General features: G+C 37.6%; 1 protein-coding gene and 1 pseudogene across 1 annotated transcript; both read left to right on the top strand.

Annotated features, from left to right (window-relative positions):
- Positions 1-38: 38 nt before the first annotated feature.
- Positions 39-23,968, top strand: MED17 (mediator complex subunit 17). Its single transcript, XM_012739665.2, has 12 exons — positions 39-523; positions 3,110-3,276; positions 5,418-5,637; positions 7,638-7,774; positions 7,867-7,951; positions 8,603-8,755; positions 10,853-10,983; positions 12,267-12,451; positions 15,869-16,006; positions 19,511-19,628; positions 21,404-21,563; positions 23,394-23,968. Exons 1-12 carry the CDS (start codon positions 274-276, stop codon positions 23,603-23,605), a joined length of 1,956 nt encoding a protein of 651 aa, XP_012595119.1. The 5' UTR covers positions 39-273; the 3' UTR covers positions 23,606-23,968.
- Positions 11,948-12,041, top strand: LOC142870860 (uncharacterized; annotated as a pseudogene).
- Positions 23,969-24,080: the final 112 nt, after the last annotated feature.

The following is a 24,080-nucleotide window of genomic DNA, read 5'->3' on the forward strand; positions in this document are numbered from 1 at the left end:
CGCTGAAAGCCCAGGGCTCCCGCGCCTGCGCAGTTTTGACCCGTGAGACTTGGCCGAGCAGGCAGGGAGGTTCCTTGCAGTGAATTCTGGGAAGGTGCCTGGGCACTAAGCTTTCTTTCCCGCGGGAGAGTCGCGTTGAGTTACCTGAAGGTCTGGGGAGCCACCACGGTTCTGGAGTTCTGGGTTCCTGGCTCTCCGCGGAGAAGCCTCTGTATCCTACCTTGATTTTTGGCTCACGCCGGGATCCTCCAACGGCTCGTCGACGCCGCCAGCATGTCCGGGGTGCGCGCTGTGCGGATCAGCATCGAATCGGCGTGCGAGAAGCAGGTCCAGGAGGTAGGCCTGGATGGCACTGAGACTTACCTGCAGCCTTTGTCCATGTCGCAGAATCTGGCCCGTCTGGCCCAGCGGATCGACTTCAGCCAGGGTTCGGGCTCCGAGGAGGAGGAGGCGGCGGGGGCCGAGGGCGACACGCAGGACTGGGCGGGCGCTGGGTCCAGCGCGGACCAGGATGACGAGGAAGGTGAGGCCCGTGTCTGCTTTTCGAGTCCGCCAATCTGGGGTCCCAGTGGCCCCCCGGGTAATGTCACCGTGTCTCTCCTGCGCTGGGTGAGGTACTGTGCGTGGGAGCACTTCGAAAGTATCAGCTGCGCGAAATGGTAATATGCCCATCGTCATTTTTTTTATTACAACCGGACAAGTTAGGACACTACTTGACTCTTAATACTCGTCCTGCGGGTCTTTTTCAGTGGGAGCATTTGAGACACTCACAGTGGTGAAGTATTTAAATGAATGTATAGAGCGCATTTAATGTGGCATGCTTAGTGATTGAGAGTCTGGTATTGGGTCTCTGCAACTTACTAGCTGTGTGACTTTGGGCTTGTTACTTTGCTTGTGTAGTGCGGATGATGATAGCAGCACCTCCTGATAAGAGGTCTGTGTTGACTGGAGTATGAGGCGAAGCTAAGAGGTAAGCAGGGGCCAGATCGTATAGAGCTTAGTAGGCCAGGGCATAAGCATATGGCTTTCATGAAGACAACTGAGAGCTTTTGGAGGATGGATAGAGACGGATCATTTTGCTAAGGATTACTTTGGATGTTTCTGTATTAAATGATTTATAGGGGAAGCAAAACTACAAGGGAGGAGGCTAGTTAGAAGAGAATGGAAGAAACAATATGAGTGGGTTTGGATTCTCATTATTGTCAGGGATTTAAGAGGATAAAAAAGTCACAATTCTTGATTTAGTTATGCAAGAGACCCATTGTAAATGGAAGTTTAAAGATGGCATTTCAAGCCAGTGGTGTTAGGACAATTAAGAAGTCCATTTGGGGGAAAAACATTAAATACGACTTCTAATCTGTCACAAAATTATTTCGAGAAGGATTGAAGTGCTAAGTGAAGAAAATAAAACAAAATATTAAAGAAATAATAAAAGAATAATTGTATAACCTTGGGAGTAGGACTTTCTTAAGATAGGAAACAGATGTTATAAAGGAAAAGATAGATATATTCGTATAATTATATAACATTTAAAAAAAATAATGTGAAAAGATGCCGTAAACAAAGTAAAAAGATAAGTGACAGATTGGGAAAAGTATCAGCCATACATATGACACGCAATTGGTTGATATCCCTGATAATCAAAGAATCTCTTTAAACTGAAAAAGAAAAAGATGACTGGTTAGAAAAATGGGCCAAAGATATAAATAACTCATTAGAGGAGAGACTTCAGATGCCAATGAACATAGACTCAATCTCCCTAGCAGGGAGAGGCAAACGTAAAACATCATTAAGATATTATTTTCATGTATAAAGTTGACAGAAATGTAAAAGATTGTTACTATTTGGTGTTGGGAATGTGAATTGATAGTCTTATGCTTATCTCCTTTGATCCACCAATATCACGGCTAAGAATTTAATATACAGAAATAGTTGTACATCTAGACAGATATTCATTCAAGTTGTTTACCACTACTAGCATTGTTGGAAGCAATCTACATGTCTGTTACATAGGAATGGTTAAAAGTATTGTGCGTCGGCCGGGTGTGGTGGCTCACGCCTGTAATCCTAGCATTCTGGGAGGCCCAGGCGGGTGGATTGCTCAAGTCAGGAGTTCGAAACCAGCCTGAGCAAGAGCGAGACCCCATCTCTACCATAAATAGAAAGAAATTAATTGGCCAACTAATATATATAGAAAAAATTAGCTGGGCATAGTGGCACATGCCTGTAGTCTCAGCTACTCAGGAGGCTGAGGCAGGAGGATCGCTTGAGCCCAGGAGTCTGAGGTTGCTGTGAGCTAGGCTAACGCCACGGCACTCTAGCCTGGGCAACAAAGCGAGACTCTGTCTCAAAAAAAAAAACATATTGTGCATCCATGTTCCAGAATACATATAGTGTTTTTAAAATGACATAGATGTATAAGAGCTGATGTAGAAGTGTCTTGAGGACATATTAGTGGGGATAAAACCAGGTAATAGAAAAATGAGAATATATATATGTAAGCACACAGAAGAACCGTTGAAAAGGGAGGCTCCAGCTGTTAATAGCAGTTACCTTTAGAGGGGAGAGAATCAGGGGTGGGAAATGAAGGAACACTTTCACTTTTTACTCTATAATTCTTTATTGTTTGGACTCTATATAGTGAGCATGTATTTAATAAAAATAATTTTTAAAAAAAGGATTTAAAGGATGATATGCTAACAATGGCCAATATCAGTGCTGGCATTATAGGTCATTTTTGTTTTTGTACTACTCTGTAATTTGAGAATTCTCTACAATGACTTTTAAATTCAAGTTCTAAAAGCAGGAAGAAAAAAGGTTATTAAAAAGGATTGCATAAATGTAAAAAGATATTTGAGGGCCTACGTATAATTTTGTAATGATTTAACCTATGAAAATTAATATCTTACATATCATATTTGTTTTGCCATTGTAGGAATGCCAATTTAAATGTTAAATATTCAAGAAAGGATGGGGGGAGTAGGATAAAAGAGGAGTAATTTGAAATAAAATTAATTTGTTCTCCTTTTAGTACTTTTAAACCTCTAAATGAGCTTTCTATCTTCTATCCGATGTAACTTCTGTATTTCTTTTTTTCTTTATCTTTTAGGGTTGGTAAAATTTCAACCTTCCCTTTGGCCTTGGGACTCTGTGAGGAACAATTTGAGAAGTGCCCTGACAGAGATGTGCGTTCTCTATGATGTTCTTAGTATTGTTAGGGATAAAAAATTTATGACTCTTGATCCCGTCTCTCAGGATGCACTTCCTCCAAAACAGGTATTTGTGGGCTTTAATTGAATAATCATATTTAATTAAGTTCCAGGACCATTTTTCAGCTGTGTGCCTGTGTTCCCTTTTCCTTTCTTGAAAAGTTAAGTCCAGATGAAGATTTAAAAGCTAAGTGATCTAAAAGCCATAAAACTGCATCTCCTTTTTTTTTTGTTATACACCTGTGACCATTGGGAAGAATTAAGTTTCGTTAACAATACAATACAATTTCGTAACAATATTAAGTTTCGTTAATACTTTAAAGGTTAGTAGGTCTTAAATTCTCATAGCCTGGGTCCTTGATCTGTAATATTCTACACAAAAATGTGATGATAAAATGGCTTAAGAGTCAGGTTCAGATCCTGCCTCTGCCCTCACTAGCAATCTGACCTTAAGCAAGTTATTGTCTTTAAGTCTCAGTTTCTTCCTCTGATTTCCCTTCCTTTTTTTTTATTTTTTATTTTTTTTTAGGGACTGGTTAGAAAAGTTAGGCCAAATTATGAAGGGTATTGAAAGTTGGGTAGAATTGTTGATATTTGATTAAGAATATATTCAAATTTTGAATATTGAGATGAATGAGAGGCAGCAGCAGGAGGAATTGTTGAATAAAGAGTCTGAAATCAAGGAGGCTACTTAGATGGTCCTTAAGGAAAACCAGCATCATGACCAAGTTAGTCATGGAGAAGAAGTAATGATTGTTAGAACCCATTTGTAAATGAAATAGAATTACATAGTAATAGTTTTAGAATCTAGAAACATTGTGCTAGAAAACGTAATGGAGTTAAATAAATCTGCTTCTTTCCTTTAACAGAGAGAAAACTAAGGCCAGAGAGATTTGTGATATGTTAGGTTGCAGTCAAGCCAGAATTAAAGAACCAAGACTAGAATGCCAGCACCCGCTGCTTTCCCCCCATTCTGAGCTTTTCCCTGAAAGTCTCCAGGAGTTTTCTTAACATCTCTAGGGACTTCTTTAAATTAGGTTCCATAATATGATGAAAAGATTATTGTGATATTTTGATGAAACTTTTTATGCGATTTTGATCCTCCTATAGCCAGAAAACTTTCTTTTATTAAACCTGGCTTTTTGGAAGTGTATCTGGTTAAAAAAAATACATAAATTGTTAGTGATTGTGGATATTTATATATGAATATATGATACATAGATTTTGATTTCTGAATAATTTTTTTAAAAACTCATCATTCAGTAAAGCACATTTAATACTAGTGCTGCATGATTTCAGTCTTAATTCCAAAAGCACTGTAATAGCTTATGGTGGTAATACAAGATAATTTTACAGTTATACTCATCAGAGTCATCCTTTTATTCATCAAATCAAATATTATGTGCCAGGCATTGTTCTGAGGTCTTTGGATGTAGTGGTTTCTGCCATCACATAGGTTACATTCAAGCAGGGATTATAGACTTTAATCAGAAGTATAATGAGTGACACAAAAGGGTATACATACATGTGAGGGTGGCAGTATGTAAGGAGAGAACCGTCAGTACATATGGGACCTTAACCTGGGCTGGGTAGAGTTGATGCAGTGATAAGTAGTAAGGACTAGGCCGGGCGCAGTGGCTCACGCCTGTAATCCTAGCACTCTGGGAGGCCGAGGCAGGTAGATCACTCAAGGTCAGGAGTTTGAAACCAGCCTGAGCAAGAGTGAGACACCGTCTGTAATATAAATAGAAAGAAATTAATTGGCCAACTAAGAATATATATATATATAAAAGAAATAAAATTAGCCAGGTATGGTGGTGCATGCCTGTAGTCCCAGCTACTCGGGAGGTTGAGGCAGGAGGATCGCTTGAGCCCAGGAGTTTGAGGTTGATGTGAGCTAGGCTGACGCCACGGCACTCTAGCCCAAACAACAGAGTGAGACTCTGTCTCAAAAAAAAAAAAAGCAGTAAGGACTAGAGTCCATTATGGTGGTTTTAGTTTAACATAAGTCTGTATGTGAGTTGACCAAAGAAAGAGGTTAAGGTTATTATTTTTAAAAAAGCATTATTATGTGTACTTTCCCCTCCTCCTCTTTGCTTTTCTTTAATTTCTATCCTCTTGAATAGATATTTTATTATTGAGAAAATGTATAATTTTAATGTCATTTAAAAACAGTACCAAACTGCAATTTTGGATTGTTTTTGGTAGAATCCTCAGACGTTGCAGTTGATATCTAAAAAGAAGTCACTTGCTGGAGCAGCACAAATCCTATTGAAGGGGGCCGAAAGACTGACTAAATCAGTTACTGAAAACCAAGAAAACAAGCTACAAAGAGACTTCAATTCTGAGCTTTTGCGATTAAGGCAACACTGGAAACTTAGAAAAGTCGGAGATAAAATTCTTGGAGATCTGAGCTACAGAAGTGCAGGTATAGATAATTTTTAAAAATTATGCTTTTTGTGTCTGTAAGTATATAGGGTCGATTGTAATGTAACACATCCTTCTGTAATATATTGTTTCTTAGCTATGTTACATTTTGAAATTTTAATTTTCTGTACAATAAGCCAAAACCACTCTTATTGTAGCCTTATAATAAGTAGCCTAGCTTCAATTTCAAAACAGTTTGGGTGCATTTACTAGAAAGTGCAAAGATGGAGTTTATGTGCTAACACCCTGAACCATAACTGACATTGTAGCTAGAAATTAGGTAGGACTAGATAGACTTCAATCAAAGCCTTACCTGTAACCCTTAAAAATTGGACATAAAAGGAGAAAAGAAGGATTTCTATTCTTCCTTATTCTTTTTTTCCATTTAGTCTGCTAAGCTGTTTTCACATCCTGGATGAAGACAAAGGATAGTGGAAACATTTTGCTATCTGTTTTCCTAATCAATAAAAGCTATAACATAAATTTAGGAAATTACTTTTTTAAAGGATACTCAAGTTTGGTGATGCTGAATTCATATCTTTTGATATAAATTCTTTGTTGTTGAGCTGTAATAGCCGGTTTTACAAGGTAATACTGGCAATGCTTTGTAAGCTGCTGAGATAATCAGAGGGGCCATGTGGGGAAAGTTTATAAGGCTCACACAGCTTAGTGGAGTAAGCATGAGGCAAGGAGTCCTGGCTATGATAGTTAGATAACAACAGTAGAGTGATGTCTTGAATTCATTTGCCAGAGCAAGCCATCATTATCCTAAAATTAAAGGAAGATAAGTTAAGGTGGTTGAGTCAAATCCTAGAGGACTAAGTGCTTCAGCATTGAGGTGAATCAGAGAATTTTGAATTCTGAAGGTCCTATCCCATTGCAAAGAAGAATTTAAGATGATAAGGCCATTTTTACATTTTAATACGTAGCCTGTAGAAGAAGTGCTTTCTAGTTTTAGGCATTGTAATAAATTCTTTTCCACATACAATTATGTGCAATTACTTTACCTAATTTCTTTCTTTGGGACAGGCACTCATGATTATAAAGGGATTTGATTACATTGTTTTTTGTTTTTTTTTTTTGAGACAGAGTCTTGCTTGTTGCCCAGGTTAGAGTGAGTGCCATGGCGTCAGCCTAGCTCACAGCAACCTCAAACTCCTGGGCTCAAATAATCCTTCTGCCTCAGCCTCCCGAGTAGCTGGGACTACAGGCATGTGCCACCATGCCCGGCTAATTTTTATATATATGTATATATATTAGTTGGCCAATTAATTTCTTTCTATTTATAGTAGAGACGGGTCTCGCTCTTGCTCAGGCTGGTTTCAAACTCCTGACCTCAAGCAATCCGCCCGCCTCGGCCTCCCAGAGTGCTAGGATTACAGGCTTGAGCCACCGCGCCCGGCCTGATTACATTGTTTTAATTGCAAGAAGATCTTGAACATCTTCCCTTGTTATAAAACAGCAGTTACATTTAATCACCCACTCCTCAGATAATTCAACAGCTCAGAACCACTTTCCCAAACTTCTGACTGCATAAAAATCTAGGAACTGGTTTAAAAAAGGGTATTGTATGCACAGTTATCCTTTTGTCTTTCTGTTGCTGGATTCAGAACACTTAAGTTGTAACCTATTACAGAGGCTGAGTTCCAGAATTATTTTATCCATAAGGTTTAAATTTGAGGAATTATTTGCTAAAATTACACCCATTTTTATTAAAATTCTATTAGAATAAAAAAACTTGAGTGGCCTGTGGCGTTTATATTATAAGGATTTCATTAGACTAAGGAATTTTTTCCTAAAATAAATACCTTTTTCCCCTATTTCCTTTTTTCCCTTTGCTCATTATTTCTCATCTCTTCCCCACTAAATACATACCTTTTTAGTGGGAACTTAATTTATGATTCAATGATGATATGGATGTGAAGTATTATATACTTAATAATATATATTAAATTAATATATTAAGTGTTTCTTATTTTCCTGTTTTTAATACCCCATTAGGATCTCTCTTTCCCCATCATGGTACATTTGAAGTAATAAAGAATACAGATATTGATCTGGATAAAAAGATACCTGAAGATTATTGTCCCCTTGATGTCCAAATTCCTAGTGATTTGGAAGGGTCTGCATATATCAAGGTATTCGTTAAAGTATTTTTCAAGTAATTTCTTATTACTAACCCTGAAGCTAATTTACTAACTTTTTCTTAAATGTTTTTGTTTTCATATAGGTTTCAATTCAAAAACAGGCTCCAGACATAGGTGATCTTGGTACAGTTAACCTCTTCAAACGACCTTTGCCCAAATCCAAACCAGGTATAGTTATGTTTCATCCTCTAACTTCTGGTCTTATCTGAGCTTACGTTTGTAAATAAACTAAAGATAAATATAGGTAGAAAAAATAGGTGTTTTGGAGTAAGAAACATTGGAAATATACTTTTTAAATTTGGTAATAAACCATTAGTGAATAGCTGTACAATTTTCTTTTTTTTTCTGAGACAGGGTCTTGCTCTTGCCAGGGCTAGGGTGCAATGTCATTATAGCTTATTGCAACCTCAAACTCCTGTGCTCAAGCAGTCCTCCTGCCTCAGCCTCCTGAGTAGCTGGGACTGCAGACACATGCCACCACACCTGGCTAATTTTTCTATTTTTTGTAGAGAGAGGGTCTTGCTATATTGCTCAGGCTGATCTCAAACTCATGGCCTCAAGTGATGCTCCCATTTTGGCCTCCCAGGGTGCTGGGATTACAGATGTAAGCTACCTTACCTGGCCCAATTTTTTTTTTTTTGAGATTGGACTTATTTACTAGTTTTTTCTGTCTAAAAGTGAAATTTTTACATTTAGGAAAGAATATGGTGTAATATAGTGTTTTTTGACCTTTTGTTGAATATTCAGATCCCCATTTAAGCTAATTAATGCATAATATGGTTAGATAATTGATATATATGTGTATTCCTTGTCTTTCAGGTTCCCCACATTGGCAGACAAAATTAGAAGCGGCACAAAATGTTCTCTTGTGTAAAGAAATTTTTGCGCAGCTTTCTCGGGAGGCTGTTCAGATTAAATCACAGATTCCTCACATTGTGGTGAAAAACCAGATTATCTCTCAGCCCTTTCCAAGTAAGAGCAGCCAGCCCTTTTGATACTCATAAACAGGACTTTGTGGTTTGGGGGACAGTACAAAGGGGGAAGTAGCTATTTGGATGTGCTGAAAGGATGGTAAGAGCAAAGACGTAGTATGCTTTCTGTAATGGTAGCCAGTAAGGCATATAACACAAACTGCCCTGCTAATTCTATTCCGTGTCCTAATTAGTGTGACTCTTAGATTTTTAAAACAGTGTATATTAAAAATTTGAACTAGCATCGCTACTATTAATATTTAGCAACAGTTGCTTTGAAGTGAGATCTTTCAGGCATTCTGCCTTAACCCTTTGCACTCACTTGCTTTTTTCTCGATTCCTTTATTCTACTTGGGATTTAATTTTTTTTTTTGAAACAGAGTCTCACTTTGTTGCCCAGGCTAGAGTGAGTGCCGTCAGCCTGGCTCACAGCAACCTCAATCTCCGGGGCTCAGCGATCCTCCTGCCTCAGCCTCCCGAGTAGCTGGGACTACAGGCATGCGCCACCATGCCCGGCTAATTTTTTACATACATATTTTTAGTTGGTCAATTAATTTATTTCTATTTTTGGTAGAGACGGGGTCTCGCTCAGGCTGGTTTCGAACTCCTGACCTTGAGCAATCCGCCCGCCTCGGCCTCCCAAAGTGCTAGGATTACAGGTGTGAGCCACCACGCCCGGCCGGGATTTAATTTTTTTAAATACCCCAGAATAATAAATACTGGAGTTTCTTTTCATACAAACTTACTTATTTGGATTTATATTTCAAATTATTGATACATTCAAAGAGTAATTTTAATCTCTATAATTTTTCATGGTGTGAGCTGCTACTGATGCTAACCGTGTCGAGTCACACTTGACATCCAAGTGCAAAGGGTTAAAATGAGATGTCAATTTAAAAATATTTACTGAGGGCCAGCCGCCTGTAATCCTAGCTCTCTGGGAGGCCAAGGCGGGCGGATTGCTCAAGGTCAGGAGTTCGAAACCAGCCTGAGCAAGAGTGAGACCCGGTTTCTACTATAAATAGAAAGAAATTAATTGGCCAACTAATATATATAGAAAAAATTAGACGGGCATGGTGGCGCATGCCTATAGTCCCAGCTACTGGGGAAGCTGAGGCAGCAGGATTGCTTGAGCCCAGGAGTTGGAGGTTGCTGTGAGCTAGGCTGACGCCATGGCACTCACTCTAACCTGGGCAACAAAGTGAGACTCTGTCTCAAAAAATATATATATATATATTTACTCAAAATATTTCTAAATTTTAATTATATTATTCAAAAGCTGTTAGATTTACTCTGAAGGTCAATTTCATAGTTACCTGTATTCTTGGTTTTTTTACATAAATTCTAAGGGCTGTCTTTTTTTTTTTTCTTTTGGAGACAAGTCTCGCTTTGTTGCCCAGGCTAGAGTGAGTGCCATGGCATCAGCCTAGCTCACAGCAACCTCAAACTCCTGGGCCCAAGCAATCCTGCTGCCTCAGCTTCCTGAGTAGCTGGGACTACAGGCATGCACCACCATGCCCGGCTAATATTTTTCTACATAAATATTAGTTGGCCAATTAATTTCTTTCTATTTATAGTAGAGACAGGGTCTCGCTCTTGCTTAGGCTGGTTTTGAACTCCTGACCTCGAGCAATCTACCCGCCTTGGCCTCCCAGAGTGCTAAGATTACAGACATGAGCCACTGTGCCCAACTGGCTGTCTTCTTAGATCTTATCAAGGACATAGGCTTTGAAAGATTCTATCCTGGTTCACGTGGGAGCAGGGAAGGGTGTGTGTCTTTTATTCTTTAAGACCAGATACCAACTCTGTTATTTTAAAGGCAAGAAGAAACAACATAATAGGTTTTGTTCACCAATCTTTAGCCACAGCTCAAGGTCAACAACTATATTATAGGTTAACAGAATTTGAATTGTTAAAATACATGGTAGTTTATTATATTCATGAAGTCATTTTGGTATAAAACGTTAATCATGAGGCCTGATCTTCAAGTTTCGAATGTATCTTTTGTGAATGGGCTGTGATTGTACTTTATGAAGACAGTTTGTACCTTTCCATATTTTAGGTTATTTGCATCTGTCCTGCTTCTTTTTATAAATAGGCTTGCAGTTATCTATTTCTTTGTGCCATTCCTCAAATGATAAGAAATCACAAAAATCTGCTACTGAAAAGCAAAGTCCAGAAGACCACCTTTATGTCCTAGAACATAATTTGCATCTGCTGATTAGAGAGGTAATGAAATAAATGCTTTTCTTTGTATTGTGGGGAGCATATTCGGGGCAGTGAATATATACAAACTTCTCCCCTCTGCTGAGTCTTGATTATTCACATAGCAACAACATTCACTATCTGATGTGAAAGATTGTTGCTATGTGCTGGGGGAATACTGAGATACCCTGTTCTCAAGCATACCTTCTAGTGGTGGAAATATACAAGTTTTATAGTAGAAGTATGCGAAACTATAAAGAGGGAAGTGTCATTCTGTTGGGGGTGAGAGAGGGTATAATGGAAAATGTGAAAATGTCTTGCTGGAGTCTATGATCTGAATAGTTACTTCAGGACATAGTCTACTTACATGTTGTTTACAATTGTATTTCCAGAGTCTGGTTCACAGCTTAGACTAATTTCAAAAGAATCTCCTGGCCAGGCGAGGTGGCTCACGCCTGTAATCCTAGCACTCTGGGAGGCCAAGGCAGGAGGATCTCTTGAGCTCAGGAGTTCAAGACCAGCCTGAGCAAGAGTGAGACCCTGTCTCTACTAAAAATAGAAAAAATTAGCCAGGCATGGTAGTACACACCTGTAGTCCCAGCTACTCAGGAGGTTAAGGCAGGAGGATCACTGGAACCCAGGACTTTAAGGTTGCTGTGAGCTATGGTGACACCCACTGTACTCTAACCTGGGCAACAGAGCGAGACTCTTTCTCAGAAGAAAAAAAAGAATCTCCTGAGAAACTTCACAGAAATACATGTTATAGCCTCCTTTACCCCACCCCAAAGTCTGGTTCAGTTACCTGATGGTATAAGAGTCAGTGTTGTTAGAAACCTCAGGGGGTTTTGATAGGCAGCCAGGTTTGGGAACCTCAAATCTAGGGTATAGTAGAATAACTGTTTACTGATTGCATTTGTTCTGTTGATGAGAATCAATGAAGAATATTGTTTTATATTTTAAAACTTTAAAATAAAAATTACAACTTGAGATCCTTTTATATAAGCATGATGATTGGGTTTTCACACTTGTGTGAGATGTGCCTCCTGCAAACCTTGTTACTTCTGCACAATACCCACCTGATGTGAAAAAAGAACAAATTACAGCTTGAGAGGGACCCTTTTCTTTACAAACTTGCATTGTGCATGACCTATTAGATGCTAGCATTTATCTCTTTGCCAAGATTGTTTTCATATGTGGTTCAAATCTGTTGCTTTCAATGTTTCCAAGATGTTGGCTATATTTTGAGTAAATATTGTGTAACATTTACTATGTGGATATTGGTCATTTAAAATGGCTGTTTTTGTTAGTTTCATAAACAGACCCTGAGTTCCATCATGATGCCTCATCCAGCAAGTGCACCTTTTGGCCACAAGAGAATGAGACTTTCAGGTCCTCAAGCTTTTGATAAAAATGAAATTAATTCATTACAGTCTAGTGAAGGGCTTCTGGAAAAAATAATTAAACAAGCAAAGCATATTTTTCTGAGAAGCAGGTAAGGATGAACAAAATTACCGTTTTTTCTTTGACCTGTAGTTAATGTTCCTTTATTCATGTCTTTTTTGGATTCTTTAACTTTTTTTTCCTAGGAGAGGAAGGTGGCCACAATGTAGGAGTTTATGGTCATAGACTGGGTCTTATCAAGTATTCGGGAAGTCTTAGATCCATAGCCAATCTAACCATATATTTCTAACATTAGTACTAAAGTTTTATAAAGATTAACTGACTAGGAATATGCCTGAGAAAATCATACTTTCTTCAGTAACCCAGCCTTGAAATATTTATTTCTGGATTGATTTAAATATTTTTTGAAGCTTTCTATATTTTTTGTTTGTTGCACACTTTAGGGTTTGGAAGGCACTTTCCCATATGTTGACTTATGTAATCCTTGTTCTTTGGAGTAGATAATATTAACCACATGTTTACTGATAAGAATATTAAAATTTAGAGAAGTTTATACAACTTGCTCAAAGTTACCCAGCTAAAAAGTAGTAAAACCAGGATTTATGACCAGGTCTGTGTAACTGTAGAGCTCATTTTCTTTCTTTTATGCACATTGTTTAAAAAAGAACTTGGCATTATGAACATAAATGTATCTTTTTCTTCTGTTTTATTGTTGGAATTTGATGAAGAGGTCTGTTTTTACTTCATTCATAATTGTACCTTGATAGTACATCAGAATTTCAGGTGTGGGCACATTGTCATACAATAAATGATATTTTGTTTTTGATTTCCAGTTTTTTCTTATTCATACAGTCATGGTTTTATTAGCATATTAGTTTATAGTCTTAAAATGGAAATTTAGGTACTTTAGCTTTTAATGAAAGGAATTAAGAAGATATGTCAGAGAAGACAGCATGGTACAGTGAAAGGTATAGGGAATTTAGGGTGAAAGATAGGTTTAAGCCAGGACTGAACCACGTGCTAAGTAACTTAGGGCAAGGCAATTAGTATCTATGGCCCTCCATTTATTTCTCTGTCAATTGTGGGTATAGGAGTCTGATCTTACTAAATAATGTATGCAGAAGTTCCTTACAAACAGAATATTATATGGTGGGTTACTATTACTTTCCATTTATACATTTCAGTAATAAAAGCTGTTAACTTGAATGTATTGCTAATCTTGCAAATTTCTGATTGACCATAAAGTTAAATAGTCCCTGAAATAAATGAGGAATTTAGAAATAGCTATCTTTTTTTTTTCTGAGACAGAGTCTCACTGTGTTGCCCAGGCTAGAGTGCTATGGCATCAGCCTAGCTCATAGCAACCTCAAACTCCTGGACTCAAGCAATCCTCCTGCCTCAGCCTCCCAAGTAGCTGGGACTACAGGCATGTACCACCATGCCCAGATAATTTTTTCTATTTTTAGTTGTTTGGCTAATTTCTTTCTATTTATAGTAGAGACGGGATCTCACCCTTGCTCAGGCTGGTCTCGAACTCCTGAACTCAAGCAATCCTTCTGCCTTGGCCTCCCAGAGTGCTAGGATTACAGGCGTGAGCCACCACGCCCAGCCAGAAATAGCTATCTTTAGAACCATTATAAATTTCATAATAGTAAGTATGGCCTTGGAAGCAGCAAAGCTTTAAAAAATGTTACTTTCTCCCTTAGTTACTGTTATGTTCTGGTATACAAAAAGTTTAATGAAGAAAAAAGGACCCACCTGTATAATACCATACATGGTGAGATCTACTCACCTTTTATTAACATGCTAATGTATTTTTATATATATGTGTCAAGGTGGGTATCTTTTTTTTAAAGCAAATCTGACATTATATAAAATTTTATATCCTGAGTTCATACATCAGAGAGGACACCACAAAAAATTGAAAACAAAATTTTATATCCTGCCTTTACTTCATGTTATATTGTAATTGTTTTCATCTTTTATTAAATGCTATTCAAAGATATTATTGATAGCTTTGTCTATTACGTGAATATTTAGTATATTCTTTTCTCAATTCTCAGTTGCTAGATATTTTTATTTCTAAATTGTTGATACATGTAATGCTGAGCGGAACATTCTCACATACATATCTATCTGTTGTAGGAATTAGGAAGCACTATCAGGGAAACAAGTCACGGAAAGAAGAGAAAATTGCTGGGCACTATGTAATCCCACACCTGTAAGCCCAACACTTTGTGAGGATGAGGAAGGAGGGTCACTTGTGCCCAGCCTGAGCAACATAACAAGACCCCAGCCTCTACAAAAAATAAGAAAAATTAGCCAGGTGCAGTGGCACTTGCCTACAGTCCTTGCTACTCAAGAGGCTGAGTGGAGGATCACTTGAGATCACTGCAATGAGTGAAAGAGTGAGACCCTGCCTCTTAAAAATAAAAATTAAAAAGAGAAAGGAAAAGAAGAAGTTAAGAATAGATTATAAGAAACCAGTACTGGAGCAGCAGTGTAAAGAACAAATCCCAAGTCTGTTTATTTAGAAGCCCCTTGCCCCCACTGTCCTCATTTCTTCCCATTTTCTCCAGACTCTTCCTTACTTTCGGGTAAAGTGCTAGAATCAGATAATTAGACACTGAGGGCATACAATGGTTTGGCTAATTTACGTGATTTATGCTTTGGTTCTAAGCAGTGGCTATTGATTAGTGTGTCTAAGATATAAAGGAGTGATTACTGGCTTTGTAATTAGGTTCCCAGGTTTTTAGCTCTGGAGTTAGGCTGCCAGGTTTTGTACCCCAGCTTATAGCTCTGTGGCCTTGGAGAAATTACTTAACATTACTAAACTTTTTTTCCTCTTCTGAAAAATGGAGGTAATAATAGTGCCTACCTAACACACAGGGTTGTTAGTAAGATTTAATAATTCAGGAAAGCACTTATTACAGTACTTGGTACATAATGAGCACTTAATGATTCTTATTTTTCATTTGTATTTATCATATTTTTCTTTCTTCGAGTGTAAGGTTTTGATTGTGCAAAATGTCTCTAGCTTCTCTTGAATATGATTATAATTCCATTACAGTAAGTAATGGGTCTAGGTGTGGGTGTGTCCCAAGTTTTTTGTTACCAGGGATCAAGTATTGACATTTATGAACGATTTATATTAGGTTAGTACCCTAGAAATATCCTTCTTGTGTCCTTATCAGCTTTCCTGAGTGGAGGAAAAAAACTAATGGAGTTAAAAGGGAATAAACCCATCATGAATTGTGATAATCAGGAGTACGTGATGTGAGAGTATGTAGTAATGTGAAACTGAGAACCAGCACATCAGCGCAACGTGAAAGGTTCTCAGAAGCATCTCTACCTTTCTTTAAATCTTTGCTTTTCAAATAGTGGTTATTAATAAAAATAAAAAAGTAGTTATCCAGTTTTTAAATTTTCATCAAATTGATGAGTGATTTAGAATCCTATCATTTCATATGGTGACTTTTTAAAAATTTTAACTTCTTTTCTTTCAAAGAACTGCTGCAACCATTGACAGCTTAGCAAGTCGAATTGAGGATCCTCAGATACAAGCTCATTGGTCTAATATCAATGATGTTTATGAATCTAGTGTGAAAGTTTTAATTACATCACAAGGCTATGAACAAATATGCAAGTAAGTGTTAAAAATAAATGCTATGCACTTAATATGTTGCTTTTTATGTATTGATGTTTGCTGAGTGATTATATTAAGCTTTTGGTTTTTATTTGCTAGAATGGCATAACATTCCTGTAAATTATATCAACTGTAGAGTGTTTATAAGAATGAGAAGGAAGAATGTCTAAAATAGTCTCTAGTAGGTAAATGTCGCTTATTTGAGCTATGGTAAAAAATGAACCCCAGCATTGAGCAGAAAGCTACCTCACCTCCTCAGCCTCCAGGTCTGCTTCATTTTTGCCTAGTGGCTGTGGCAAGTTTAGTGTATTTGAAGTGGGTAGGGCAATTGATATTAGAGCCTATACTCTCTGTAAAACAGCCTAAATTTTTAGCTCTCCTCTGACCTAGTGTTGATTCTGGGTCTAATCCAGTTCATGATTATGCCCTTAAAACTGAGTTAATAGCTGTGTGTCTGTGAAGGGTGCAAAATGATTTTTATCCCCAGCATTCATAGACATGCAGTCTACTTGATTTACATTCACAAACCACAAGTTAATGCAGTTGGCTAGTAGCCATTAAAGGGCATCTGGGGCCACCATTTGGGCCTCTTTTAATTTACCAACTGCCAAGATACAGCTGAGTCTCCTCCCTCAAGCCAAAGAGAGCTATTAGCAAACATTTGTCGAGATCTGTGAGGTTTTTTTATTTTATAAATGTTAGTTGTTTTATTTCAAACAGACCTAACTAGCCACAGTGAGCAAAACAGACTGAAACACAAAATCACCACCCTTAGGAGTAGGGACAGAAAATACATTTATAATGCTATTTTTCCAATGTGGAGGTTTTAGTTCAATTTTTTTTTAATGAAAAATAGTAGGTAAGTATGAGATCAAATATAGAATATAAAAGTACATCATGGGAAGGAAATTAGTCTAGAACTAAGACCAGAGCAACTGGGATTGTGGTTGCCAGACCTAATGTAAATGTTCTAAACTTAATAAAAGAAAAGGTTGGTGTGATATACCCTTGAAAGAATCAGAAGGGGAGGGAAATAGAATGGAGTAGAAGGATGCCATTTTCCTCATCTTTTATAGCTGGGGTCAACTTATGCTATTTAAACGTGAAAATAATTCTCAAAAGTCCTAAGGAGCAATCGTTCAGAACAGTTTCTTACACATCTTTCTAGGAAATTCTACCTTTACCCTGCCTGTTTTATACAGTTTTGTGTGCTTTTTTGAAACACTGATACATAATTCACATAACAAAATTCACCATTTTAAAGTGTACACAATTCATTGGTTTTCAATATATTCCCTGTGTTGTGTAACCATCATCATTACCTAATTCCAGAACATTTCCATTACCTCAAAAAAGAAACTCTGTATATTAGCAGTCATTTGTAATTTGTGTGCTTTTTTTTTTTTTACTCAGTATTTTTTATAGTAGTTCAACTTATGTAGGTAAGTTTCATGATCAGAACAAGGGATCAGTTAGGAAAAATTGTATATAGGAAATGCTTTACAGAGTAGATCCTTTTTTTTTTTTTTTTTTTTTTTTTTGAGACAGAGTCTCGCTTTGTTGTCCAGGCTAGAGTGAGTGCCGTGGCGTCAGCCTAGCTCACAGCAACCTCAAACTCCTGGGCTGGAGCGATCCTTCTGCCTCAGCCTCCCGAGTAGCTGGGACTACAGGCATGCGCCACCATGCCCGGCTAATTTTTTATATATATATCAGTTGGCCAATTAATTTCTTTCTATTTATAGTAGAGACGGGGTCTCGCTCTTGCTCAGGCTGGTTTTGAACTCCTGACCTTGAGCAATCCGCCCGCCTCGGCCTCCCAGAGAGCTAGGATTACAGGCGTGAGCCACCGCGCCCGGCCTATCAGAGTAGATCCTTTTTATGTTTGCTATTTTAACAGGGCTTAAAATATGTGATTATTCTACAGTGTTCAGAGTTATAATTATTAAGGTGGCCATAAGGTCCAGAAATCCAGACAAATACACATGAATAATGTATTGCTCAGTAGTACATTCATCAATGTAAATTGATGAATAAGCATTTCTTGTCAACACATAGATCTACCTCATTCTTTTATTACAGCCTTATTGTGTTCCATTTTATATACCAAGACTTTTAACCAATCTTCTGTTGATGAACATTTTTGTTAGGTGCCAGCAAAATAATTTGTACATAATGTAGGTATATCTATTTATAGGATAAAGTCCTACAAATATAATTGCTGGGTCAAAAAACAAGGACATTCAGATTTTTAATATTACCAAATTTTTCTTCAAAGTGATTGCCACAAGTATGCTTCCACCAGTAGTGAGTGATAAGAATTCTTGTTCCTTCACACTTTTATTTAAAAAAAAAAAATTTAAAAATTTTGGTTAGATTTGTAGTGTGAATAGCCACTGCACTCAAACCTGGGTAACATAGCAAGACACTTGTCTCTATTTAAAAAAAAAAAAAGAAAATTATAATTTTATGTAGATAATTGGCAAAACACTTTATTCCCAAATATTTATTATGAAACAAAGTTATAGGAAGTATTGTCATATATGGGAAGAAGAAAGACAATGCTATTTTTTCTGCATTTGTTCATCTGGACTATTTGATTTAGAAGATTTTGAGTTTCTTGAACATGTTATATGCTAAAATTGTACAAGTTGTCTTGGAAGAACACAATCATCTGTGTGTTATTTATTGGCTATTTTATCAGTTTATTTGACCTAAGCTAAGAGGGCACATAGTCTACATTATGTATTAATAGAATGTACATATTCTGAGTTGTTTGCTGATTATTTCATGAGGAGAGAGAAGGTAAAGAGTTAAAAGTTTTTCCTTTTCTCTATGAGAATTTCACCTTTGGTCAACTCTGGCTGTGTCCCTTAGAAACCTGATAAGGAAAGATGTCATATATATTACTTGGCAACATTGCTTATCTCAGATTGGTAAATTGCATCTGGACTGGGAACAGTTTTAAATAACTGATGGGGATGCCTTTGGACTTCCATGGATGGAGTGATTTTTTAAATTGGGCATGTCTTGTGGGGACTCTGAAAAGCATGCCTACAGAATTATTACACGTGCTTATGGCTCCTGTAGGGAATGAGATTTCTCAGTTAGAGCAGGTCCCACACATACCCAGTGTGAATCTCATCTTGTTGCGACAAAGGTATACTGCATACAGCAGCATGGCCCCTGCTGGCAAGCTGAGGTTCTTCTGTATCCTTCTGAGTAGACTGGTGCTCAGTGTGGTCGGTGGTAGTCTGGGGTGACTTTGATTGTTTAGTTGAACCTAAGAAGACCTCTCTTCTTCCCCATGATGTTGGCATAAGTTATTAAAACTGTTGTTTTCTTTTTCTTTGATGTTAAAGTTTAACGTTGCATTGTATAAGATAATTTTGAATTATCTGATTCAAATTATCTGATAAAATTATCTGATAAATAATTATCTGATAATTATCAAATTATCTGATAAAACTCAGAAATGTTCAAATGTGTTCAAATGTGTCTATAAAGGTCCATTCAGCTGCAATTGAATATTGGAGTTGAGCAGATCCGAGTTGTACACAGAGATGGAAGAGTAATTACACTGTCTCATCAGGAACAGGAGCTACAAGATTTTCTTCTGTCTCAGGTAATAGTTGTGGACTAAAAGTCTGAAACCTCTTCCTCTCATAGCTGCTTAAAGGACAAATTGGTTAAGAAATAATTAAAATATAGTAAACTATATAAGAAGAAAATCATGTTTTTCTGCCATTTAATTTCTAATATCCATTTTGCAACCTTAGTTAACTGAAAGTGTTGATAAACTATCTTAGATTTGTTTTCATTTAGTTTGTGTTTGAGGTGAAGAACCAGTTGTGAGACTAGCAACTATTTTGTTTATGTTTGCCAAGGTTTACAACATCTCCAGGACCAAAAGAGAGTGCAGGAGTATTAACCCACAAAAGCTAGAGAAGGGGAGCTCAGATATAAAACTATAATAGCCATTCTCCAAAACAAGTGGAATATTTTCATCTTAAGCCCTAACAAAGAATTCCTCATATTAAGGCGCAGTATAGAATGTAATAGGTTCTAGTCCCAGCTTTACCACAGACTTGCTTTGTGACACTGGACAAATTTCTGGACCTTTCTTTTCTTACCTAACAATATTTTCCCTACCTTCTTCATGGAATTATGATGATCCAATGAAATACTGAATTATAGGAGGAAGTGCTATGAAATGCTAATGTAAAATTTTTCACATAAAATTAAAAAAACATACATTCTCCATCCCAGAAGCAATAATTTTATATACTGGTTTACTTCTTTGGTGCCAAGTAAATAAAATGCATTTGTGAGATACAGCAGCTCTTGGCTGATTACATCCAAAATGTCTTTTTGTCATCCAAAGCACACACACAAAAATATATTAGAATGCTGTTGAGTAGCTCCAGAATCGATAGGGAGTCTAGAGAACAAGGTTTGCACATAGGTAGAGATCATCAAAGGAAGCTAGATGATGAGAACCACAGCCAGGAAAATGACACTATTGTTATCCTGGCACCAAGGCCTTCACCGCTCATGGCAGAATGCGTTCTAAATTGTCCCTGTGTATCAGTCAGGGTCTTAACAAGCAGCAGGTGGTACACTCAGTAGGATAATGCCAGGAGGGCCTATTTATTAATGATCTATTTACAAAGTTATGGGTATAGGAGAGCCACCAGGGATAGTGTGGTAACTGCTGCTGGTGGTAACCAGGCCACGGGAGTTTAGTAGTCACCAGTCCTCAGCCAAGGTGAAGCAAGGAACAGGTTATGGGAACCCTAAAGGGGAAAGTCATGTGGAACCGGCCACCTTGAGAAGACCAGTGGCCTTTTGTCAGGAGATAGAGCCAGCATAGACAACCTCACAGGGAGGGTGCCAGGGGTACAAATGCCCTGACCTCACTCCCTTGCCATCCTGCTGGCTCCCATTGGATGACTCCTCCTACCTGAACCCAACCTGAAGCCAGAAGATACAGAAGGTGATAATGCAACCATACAGGCCAGCCTCCCAAAGAAGAGAATAGGGTGGAGAGCGGACTTGAAGGGGCAAATGGAAGATGTTCACTGTGCCTGCTCCTTGTAGCGTTGCTCACATCCAGTGATCCAGGCGGAGTCTGCAGTTGCCCAAGTTAAGGTTATGTGTCTGTGCTCAAGCTGCCAGAGGGCAGGGGAAGCGAGTGCCAGGCAACTTTAGCTTCTGCAGTGGAAGATGGGGTCCTGCTCCCACCCCCTAATAGTCACATGGAGGAGGATTTCTCAGTCATAAGGTAGGACTGCTGTGTTAGTCAGTGAAAACCCCAACAAAGTTACTTTATGATCATGATGTCAAGTCACTGCAAATATCTTTGCTGATTGTCAGTCAAGTTTCCTTTTTCTTTCACAGATGTCACAGCATCAGGTGCATGCAGTCCAGCAGTTAGCCAAGGTTATGGGCTGGCAGGTACTAAGCTTCAGTAATCACGTGGGACTTGGGCCCATAGAGAGCATCGGCAATGCCTCCGCCATCACAGTGGCCTCCCCAAGTGGGGACTATGCTATTTCAGGTACTTTCTGTTGCTTTGAATGAGAAGGGACCATTGGGACTTTGGCTTTAACATTTAGCTTTAACCCTCTTAGTGCCACAGGCCAAAATATCGGCTTTTCACCCTAGACACAAAAGCTGATATTTCGGCCTGCCGCACTAAGAGGGTTAATAATTAAATATAGGTAAGAGTAATTTATCTCTGCGATAAATGAGTTAATGTTGTATTTATACTGAGCATTTATGTGATCATAGCCATTATTCAGAGCAAGAGATTATCACTTTTTTTCCAGTAGTTATGAAAAATGTTTAGCTTGGCAGCACATTTTCCTAGTCTGAAAAGTATCATCAGCATTGCTATTCCTGCAGTCCCAAACCTTTAATGGATAAAAGGTTTTTTAAAATATACTGCTACAAACATGGGAAGAATAAGATCTGATCCTAAAATGGTAAAGGAATAGAATGGAGAGTAGAGAGAGGTGTTTTATTAAGCACCTACTATGAGCAAGCACTTTAATAGCTACTGGCACATAGATTATCTAGCTAAAACTTATATTTGGAGTGCATACGAATTAAATGGATCTTCTTTTCTAATGTCTGCTGTAAATACTTTAAAAATACAGTCATGTGTCATTTAACAACAAGGATATGTCCTGAGAAATGTGTCATTGAGTGATTTCAATGTTGTACGAATAACATAGAGTGTGCTTACACAAACCTAGATGGTAATGGCCTACCACACACGCAGGCTATATAGGATAGCCTATTCTTCCTAGGCTACAAACCTGTATATCGTGTTACTTTACTGACTAGGCAATTATAACACAATGATAAGTATTCATGTATCTAAACATAGAAAAGATAACAGTAAAATATAGTATTATAATCTTATGGGACCACCATTGTATATGCGGTCTGTCATTGACAGAAAAGTCATTATGTGGCACATGACTATATTTGAAAGAGTGAGTAGTTAGAAATATTTCCCCATGGGATCATAGCTTGCAAATCTGCAAGGTTGGTCATTGCTGGGTCTTTATTGCTAAGAATTTCTCAAAATACCTTTTTTCTTTGTTCCTGAATAATAGTTAAAACCTCATTGAAACCTGAAGTGGTTTTTTGTTGTTGTTGTTTTGAGATGAGGTCCTACTATGTTGCCCAGGCTGGACTCAAATTTCTGGGCTCAAAAGATCCTTCTACCTCAGCCTTCTGAGTAGCTGGAATTATAGGCACAGCTGCCATTGCACCCAGAGAAAACCACGTTTCCTTCATCCCTCCCAGTCCTGATTCTGAGTTTTTGAATTTCATTACATATTAGGCATATATTAACCAACTTGTTGAATGATTGAATTATCAAGTGAATGTATTAAAAAAAAAATGGTGATTTCCTAAAAATATATAGAACTTTCCCAAGCCAAAATCCATCTTGCTTAATTTTGATATATAAACAGTAATCATGAATACTTATGCCAGCCCTGGTATATATAAACTAATACTTTTTTAAAGGTATAATGAAGCTGTAAAGCAGGCGTCCTCAAACTACGGCCTGCGGCCCACATGTGGGTGTTTTTGCCTGGTTGTTTTTTTACTTGAAAATAAGATATGTGCAGTGTGCATAAGAATTTTTTCATAGTTTTTTTTAAACTATAGTCCAGCCCTCCAACGGTCTAAGGGACAGTGAACTGGCCCCTTGTTTAAAAAGTTTCAGGACCCCTGCTGTAAAGCATTTTTTACAAGAATGTTTAAGTTGGCAAAGTTTTTGTATTCATGGTAGAATGACGTTGTGAGATTTATCTTTGTTATTTTCTAGTTTGGAAAATGAGTGTATTGAGATTTTGGTTTTTCTCTGCAGTTCGTAATGGACCTGAGAGTGGCAGTAAGATTATGGTTCAGTTTCCCCGTAACCAGTGTAAAGATCTTCCAAAAAGCGATGTTTTACAAGATAGCAAATGGAGTCATCTTCGTGGACCATTCAAAGAAGTTCAGTGGAATAAAATGGAAGGTCGAAACTTTGTTTATAAAATGGAATTGCTTATGTCTGCACTTAGCCCTTGCCTACTATGATTTTTTTCCAGATTTTTTCCAGAAACTTTGACTTGGAATATTTGCAAATCAACTATAAGCACAAGGAGGCGATAACTTCCAAAGGTGTATTGTTTTTAAAAAATAATAATTAGCAGATGTTCACTTGGCATTTGAAACCTTTCACTTTATAAGTGACAAGTGCTTTGAAATGCAGAAGTTTATGTACAGTTTTAGGGTATATAGTATGGGGAAATGTAAAATAAAACATTTTTTTATTCAGTTAAATAAATGTTACTAATTTAAGGGTTTGAATTTGCTTTGTAAAATATTCTTTCTTTGATATGTTGACTTCAAATAAAGTGTGCTCCTGTATTAATAAATGAAGTGCTACTTTCTGCAGTTGTCTTCTTTATGCCTGGCTCTAACCTAAATAGATAGTTTAAGAACTTCCCCAGAAAGGACAGCTGAAGGCATAGAAGAAGGGAGATTGTGTCTCTAGGACTTCCTCTGATCC

This window comes from Microcebus murinus, chromosome 4 (assembly GCF_040939455.1).
Source record: "Microcebus murinus isolate Inina chromosome 4, M.murinus_Inina_mat1.0, whole genome shotgun sequence".
NCBI lineage: Eukaryota > Metazoa > Chordata > Mammalia > Primates > Cheirogaleidae > Microcebus > Microcebus murinus.

What these genes read in the sequence shown, in the direction of transcription:
- MED17 (XM_012739665.2), top strand. Translation starts at nt 274, where the DNA reads ATGTCCGGGGTGCGCGCTGTGCGGATCAGCATCGAATCGGCGTGCGAG. An exon ending in GGACCAGGATGACGAGGAAG is followed by an intron (nt 524 to 3,109) that starts GTGAGGCCCGTG and finishes TTTATCTTTTAG; the next exon opens with GGTTGGTAAAATTTCAACCT. An exon ending in TCTGAGCTACAGAAGTGCAG is followed by an intron (nt 5,638 to 7,637) that starts GTATAGATAATT and finishes ATACCCCATTAG; the next exon opens with GATCTCTCTTTCCCCATCAT.